Genomic DNA, 7,180 nt, shown 5'->3' on the forward strand with positions numbered 1-7,180 from the left:
GACTATATAGGCAATCAGAACTCGATGATTCAGCCTGCCACAACTCACAATTGCATTTTATTTTTCAAGATGCTCTAAGATTAAATCCCTTATCTTGGCTTAAAATGCCTCCTGTTTAGGTATTACAACCTATGTCAGCACCATCTCTAGCACTTATGTTAATCTTATTTGCAATTTGGAAAGAAAACAAACATCAAAGTAAACCATTTTATTTCTACAAATGACAGGGATCTCCCAGCCACATCTTGAAAAACCAGTGAATAGGCATAATGTCCTGCTGTAAACACAGATAGAAATGAATAAAATTATTTTTGAAATCCATTTTTAGCATTGGCAGATGGTCACAATTGCAGGTTAGAGTTATAAAGTATTTCCAGATCTATGACTACCTGCTAACTTTCACTGATCCACTTCAGGCTATACTAAAAAACAAAAAAACAAAAAAACAACAAAAAAAAAAGGTAATAATGTAAAAAAGATTTGAGAAGTGCTTGTACCCATGAATGAGCACATCTGCAGGACTGGAATAATGTATTGTACCTCGCATTTACAGCACTGTGTAACTCAGAAAGCTGCCTCCATGGTAGTTTAACAAAGCCAACATTAAACAGAATTCATTACTCAAACAATGAAGAAGAAATTTTGATTCCTAGGATGTGTTGAAGCAAAGTAAGTAACTCAAATGCAGCATATTTTGCAAAATGTTTTCTGATATTTATAATAAATAGAAGAAAATAGTTCCTCAGAAATAGTGTTTACATATCATTCTTAGAAATTCAACATCAAAATGTTAAATAACCAGTAATTGTTTTACATGAACGTATTTTGTTGTTGTTGCTGTTAAATTACTTGCCTCTGCATAGAATTGGCTGAAGTGCTTTAATAAAAACATCCTTTTCCTCTTTCTGATGTGGACTTTTTTATAAGACCCTAAATATATTCTTTAATCACCACATAGGAAATTTAGGGTTTACCCTAATTCCATTACTTTTAATTGATACAATAAAATTAAAATGATAATATCAATGATGCATGTAAGGAAACTCACCAGTGAAAAGCAGAAAAGATTCATTTTTGAGGTGGGCTTCAGTCCCTTGTCGCTGTGCCTGAGAGAACGTGATCACCCCTTGTAGGTCCTTCTTGCCTTCACAGCTGTGTGGGCAGTTCTCATGAGAGATTATTACAGAGTAAAATCCCTGCCATAATCCAGGGGATTCAGAGACCATGATCAAATAAGATGGTCTTTACTGAACAAACAATTTTTTAAATTAATGAAGAAGCCTGACTAATCAAATGAGAGCACAAGACATACCATGATTTGTATAAACAGATTTCGAAGGTGGCAATAATATTGCTAAAATATGAAGGAAACTTACAGTAAAAACAATCATAGACCTAGCTAACTAAATTGAAAATATGAAGCAAATCTTGAAAAAAAGACCATCCTTCAATATAAAAGTAACACCTTCCTTTCAAAGGTAGTAGGTCAAAGCCAGGTCCCGTGTGTGCCTCCCCATCTCCATCCCTCTATTTCCTTCCATTAATTGAAAAAAAAAGTTGGATTTTTTATATGACATGATACTGAAATGAGTACTTTTTAAAGTGGTAAAATATACATAACAAAATTTACCACTGTAACGATTTTAAAATGTAATTTTGTGGCATTAAGTATATTCACATTGTCATTAACCATCACTGCCATCCATCTCCAGAACTCTTTCATCTTGTAAAACTGAAACTCTGGGCCTATTAAACACTAACTCCCCACTCCTCCCTTCCTACCAGCCCCTGACATTTACCCTTTTACTTTCAGCCTCTATGAATTTCATTCTTCTACTAGGTACCTCATATAAGTAAAATCATACAATGTTTGTCCTTTGGTGACTCACTTATTACTCTTAGTGTCATGTCTTTGAGGCTCAACCATGTTGTAGTATTTGTTAGAATTTCCTTCTTGTTTAAGACTTTTAATATTCATTGTACGTATATACCACATTCTGTTTATCCATTCATATGATGATAGACACTTGGGTTGCTTCTACCTTTTGGCTACTGTAAATAATGCTGCCATCAACAAGCCTGTACAAATCTCTATTTGTGCCCCTGCTTTCAATTCTTTTGCGTGCATAACCAGAGATGGAATTGCTGGAAAGTTCAATTCTGATCTTGCAAATATGTTTCCTCTTCAGCTGGTCCTGGACTTATTTTTCCAGTAAGTAACATTTATTTCTAATACCCTCAAGAAAGGCATCTACAGTTGCCCCTTGTTCTTTAATTAGGAAAGCCCGGAGAATTACTTTGGCACCTTCTGCTTTTAGAGTGTTGTGAGCTAGGAATGCTTTCAATCCCAAGTAACAGACTATATATCTGAGGATGCTTACTCAAGAAGGGTTACTCTTCTCATATAAGGGTTGGTTTGTGCATTTCCAACAGCTAGTATGGATGCAAGGGTTCAGTGAGGTCAGTGGTGGTAACTTTCTACAGTTCCCCTTCTTTCCCTTCATGTTTTGAAGACAGATGCAAAACCTCAAAGCATTAAGTCCTCACACAGTTGCCTTTAAATGAAAAAAGTACGTCATCAGCACCATCATCGAGCAGCCTTCCATGTTTGACTACCTTCTCTTATTCTTCCAGTACTCCTGCAAGTTTCTCCATTTCTGCATGCTTTCCTAAGTTAGTACTTTGGGTGAGTATTATTTACAGTGTATTCTGAGAAAATGTAATATTAAAATTTAATCAAAATCAAACCAGATGAGACTAGAACTTTGAGTCTCTTCTAGGAACTATAATATTATTTCAAGGCTGAATATTTTCAAAAATTTATTATGAGCTTTTCATATGTACTTGAAAGCAGAGTTCACTAATCCCTCCATATTCCCATCACCTATATTCAAAAATTATCAAGATATTACAACAGTTGCTAAATCTATCCCATTTTATCCTTATCATTTTTCTTTCCTGTGCAAGTATTTCAAACCCCAGACATCATGTCATTTCACTCCTACATGCTCCACTTTGTATCTCTAAAATTTTTTGACATTTTCTTAGATAATCAGAGTGCCATTGCTACACTTTAAAATTATTCCTTGATAACTTCAAATACCTCCCATGTCATCCCCCCCACAGAGGGATAGAGTCTATTTCTCCATTTCCTTGAATGTGGGCTGAAGCTGTGACTACACTGATAAATGGAAGATAGAAGAAATATCAGTGTTTTAGATCTAAGCTCAGCCTTTAAGAGGACTGCTAGCTTCCTTTCCTCCTTCTTGGATCCCAGCTGTCCTATTGTGAGAAAGCCCAAGCAGCACATAAAGAAATCTACATGAAGGGACATCAAGTGTTCTAGCAACATCTCTGGCTGCTTTCCAAGCAGACGGCCAGTACCGATGTGCTAGCCACCCTGTGAGTGAGGCCATCCTGGAAATAAATCCTCAAGTCCCAGATGAGCCACCCTAGTTATGTCGATGGGGTAGAGAGGCATTCCTGGAAGACCTGACCTGACTGCAAAATTGTGAGAAAATAAATTGTTTTAAGCCGCTAAGTGGTCCACTATGTGCCAAGATAGCCAAAGCTTTTTCCATAATTAATCTTAAGAAAAAAAAGGATCTTTTCTTTCATTTGCTCCATTTGAATCAAGATCCAAATAAAAAAGGATCATAAAAAAGGATCACATGTTACATTTGGTTTTCATGTCTCTTAAGTCTCTTTAGTCTAGAACTTCTCTTTCTCTTACTTTCTTCCTGTTTGTCAGTCTTTCCTCCTTCTGTGCCACTAACTTATTGCAGAAATTAGTTCCTATGAAATGTATCTCATTCTGAATGTTCTGTTTGCTTCTTTGTGTATCATTCGACTTATTCTTCCATCTCTGGTATTTCCTACATATGAAAATCAGCTTTTTCCTACAAATGGAAATTAGTTAGAATCTGGATCCACCTTTTGCAAGAACATTTCATAGGTGGTGTTAGGTGCTGTATATTATTATATCAGGAGGCATTCAATATTTCCCACATTTGCCAATACTAAGATATAATTTCACCCATTGATTATCTAAACTTAAATAACTTCAGGAGGTACAAAATAATCTTTTTAATTGTATAAGTCAACCCACATTAGTCAGCTGGAAAATTATGTAAAGTAGCAATTTCTCTCATCAGCTACTGCTATGACTAACCAAAAAGACAGTATATAGAGGAAAAGGCAGGACACATGACAGTTTCAGAGTAAGGAATTAGTGCTCTGGTTATTTTTCAATGGTATCCAATAAGTTATTTTTCTCCCCTTCTTCCACCTCCTTATTCCTGTCTTTCTCCTCACATTATGAATTTATAGATTATTATATATATAGTGTGATTCAATTAATACCTCCATTTTCCTCTCAAAGCCCCATTTTGTCCTATTTACGCATTGAAGGCTTTCAATAAATGTGTTCTAGCAAAGAAGAGCTTGTTCTTTGGGTTGCTTGAATTTCTAGGATGTCCTAGACTCATTTTGTATATTTTTCCCCTCAAATCTGGGATTATCCATTCAAGGAAAGCCTGAACTCTTTTAGTAGTTTCCAAAAGGCCAAATCTATGTGCCATGATACTTCATTGTTCTTTCTTCTAATTCTCATTTGCTTGTTTTAAGATACCAGTTATTTCCCACATATCCCACGTGTATGTATAATGATTAGAGAACTTATCTTTTCTTTTTTTTTCAAAGATTTTATTTATTTATTCATGAGAGACACAGAGAGAGAGAGAGAGGCAGAGACACAGGCAGAGGGAGAAGCAGGCTCCATGCAGGGAGCCTGACGTGGGACTCGATCCCAGGTCTCCAGGATCACACCCTGGGCTGAAAGTGGCACTAAACCGCTGAGGCACCTGGGCTGCCCAAGAGAACTTATCTTTTCAAACTACTTACTTGTGGTACAACTGAGGGTCAGAGATCATTCCTTATAATTCTTTTGTTACATGCACTCTTACCACTAGGAAGGAGGCGGTCATCGGCAGAGTCTAGAGATAATACTACAGTATCTAACTTTTCAAATCTTTGTAAAAATTTGTCTCTCTGTACTTCAACTTGAAAACTTCCTGACTCATGTGTCTGGTAGAAGCAATAAAAACAATAAAATATCCTAAGACTCTTTTTGTGGAGGGTCTCTAACAAATTGCACCAGGACACCCACTCTCCAAAAGCCATCGCCAATTCAAAGTGGAGAATAGGTCCAGGTAGGCATAGCAAATGCCCCAATTTCCTCTTCTCATATACTGAAAATTAACTATCCTTTATCTATCTCCTCTGCAGGCAGGATTTCTGTATGTTGTAGCGATGACCAATACTTTCCATTCCAGTTATCATGATGGTGTGCAAAGAGCCTAGGCTTTGGAGCCAGACAGATCTGCATTTGAATTCAGTAACTAACTATGAAATCATTGACAAGTCACTTCACTTCTCTGAATGCCAATTTCCACTTCTATGAAAAAGTGGTAATAGAATCTCTCCTAAAGTCTTATATAAATTGATACCGATGTATATAAAGTGAATTCCAGGAGGAGTTCAGCAAACTGTTAGGAATTAGTTTGGTCACTTCTTCCAATAAAAGTGCTTACCAAGAGCAGCCACTAAATTTTACTGTCTCACTCAAGAAGAAGGAAGGAAGTGTGTCGTGGCCAAAGTGCATCAGGGCAAAAGCCACAAGATTTGGATTCTGCACCTAGCCTTAGAATTAAGGAACTCTATAACAAAGCTTTCAAAACTCAAAGGGCTTTCAATTTTTCTTCTATAAAACAAAAGATAGAATTAGTTTTTCTGAACATTTTTCACATAACAGCACACACAAAAAAGCAAATGGAAGTTTCTTCAAGGCTCCACCAGTCACTTCAACTTCCAAGGAGATAATATCTCAACACATCCATAACCATTCCTGGCATATCAGCATGTCACCACATTGCCAGCTGGGAAGTTCTGATCTTGAGAAATCTAAAGTCTCTCTAGTTCATGATTCTCATGATGGATATTTCAGAATGGGGAAAATGGTTAAATTAGAGTAGGGGGAGAGGAAAAACCCTTCAAGCTAAAGAGAGATACATCTAATGTTTATATTCAAATCTTGTGGACTGCTGCATGAAATTATCTTACAGACAATTGAGACCCCACCATATCCCCAGGGAGCACTTCCTTAAATGAAATTGAAATAATTATAAATCATATAGTCGTTTTCATTGCAAAGAAGTGTCTTAGCTTAATAAAGAATCACTTACCTAATCTATTTCTGAATTTTCATAAATACAAACATAAAGCAATACATTTTGAAGAGGCATAATTAGAATAGTGGGACATGCAAATACCTACCATTTTGGAAATAATGCATAGAAATTATCTATCATATCTATTAGCTAATCAACTCAGATAACATTGCTTCCTCCTTTTTAATCATCTAGTATCAACGAAAGAGGAGGAAGAGAGGGAGAGAAGGAGAGAGAAGAGAGAGAATAGGAGAGTGAGAACTCTAAGTGTACACATTTTTGTTATAGATAAGAAGTATCTTGCCTTTTCAGGGACTGATTTCCAAGGAAAGCTAGGGAAAGCCATATTTATTAGATAAAGGTTTACAGAAGGGTGTTGATTCTGCGATGCTGAAACTTCAACATTTATTTGGTAAAGATTTTTAATGTTTCTTGCAATCAAAGTAGAATTAGGCAAGGAATAAGCTTTTAGGACGTTCAAAAGATTTGTTTTAGAAAGGAAGGATTTGCAGATATGGTAGAGAAGAGAAATATTTAATAAAAAGGTATTCCAGTGGAGGAAGAGTACATATATGATATGTCTGTGCCTCAGTTTCATCCATAAAACATGTGGCCTAGAATTGGATAATCTTAAGATTCTTCATCTTTTTTTTTTTTTCAAATTTCTGTAGAAAACTGCCGTGAATGAAAGATGATTTTAAAACTTTGTAAGCAAACTGGAATAAATTAGAGTTTTAAAATATCAGACAAAAATCAACTAAATGAAAAAAATGTATTCAATTTAAAAGAACGCTTTATGACTCCAAATAAAATTGTCATTTTTTAAATTCGTAGTTTTCAAAGTTTTTATTTAATAGAAAAGATATGGATAGGTAAAAACAAATGCAACTGTTATCTTCTGCCTAAGAAATTTCAAGAGAAGCCCTGATCACTAGCCTCAGAGAGCACTCCAT

The 7,180-nt window shown here is 35.7% G+C and overlaps 1 protein-coding gene across 2 annotated transcripts in view; it reads right to left on the reverse strand.

Moving 5' to 3' along the window:
- SAMSN1 (SAM domain, SH3 domain and nuclear localization signals 1) overlaps window positions 1–1,154 on the reverse strand; it is a 144,319-nt gene extending 143,165 nt beyond the window's left edge. Inside the window, exon 1 of one of the 2 annotated variants that reach the window (XM_035709345.2) lies at window positions 1,049–1,154. In XM_035709345.2, the coding sequence (XP_035565238.2) occupies window positions 1,049–1,072 (24 nt within the window). In that variant the 5' untranslated portion in view covers window positions 1,073–1,154. The remainder of the gene's footprint in view (window positions 1–1,048) is intronic. The other variant, XM_025449622.3, reaches the window with a different exon arrangement.
- Window positions 1,155–7,180: the final 6,026 nt, after the last annotated feature.

This window comes from Canis lupus, chromosome 31 (genome assembly GCF_003254725.2).
Source record: "Canis lupus dingo isolate Sandy chromosome 31, ASM325472v2, whole genome shotgun sequence".
NCBI classification, from domain to species: domain Eukaryota; kingdom Metazoa; phylum Chordata; class Mammalia; order Carnivora; family Canidae; genus Canis; species Canis lupus.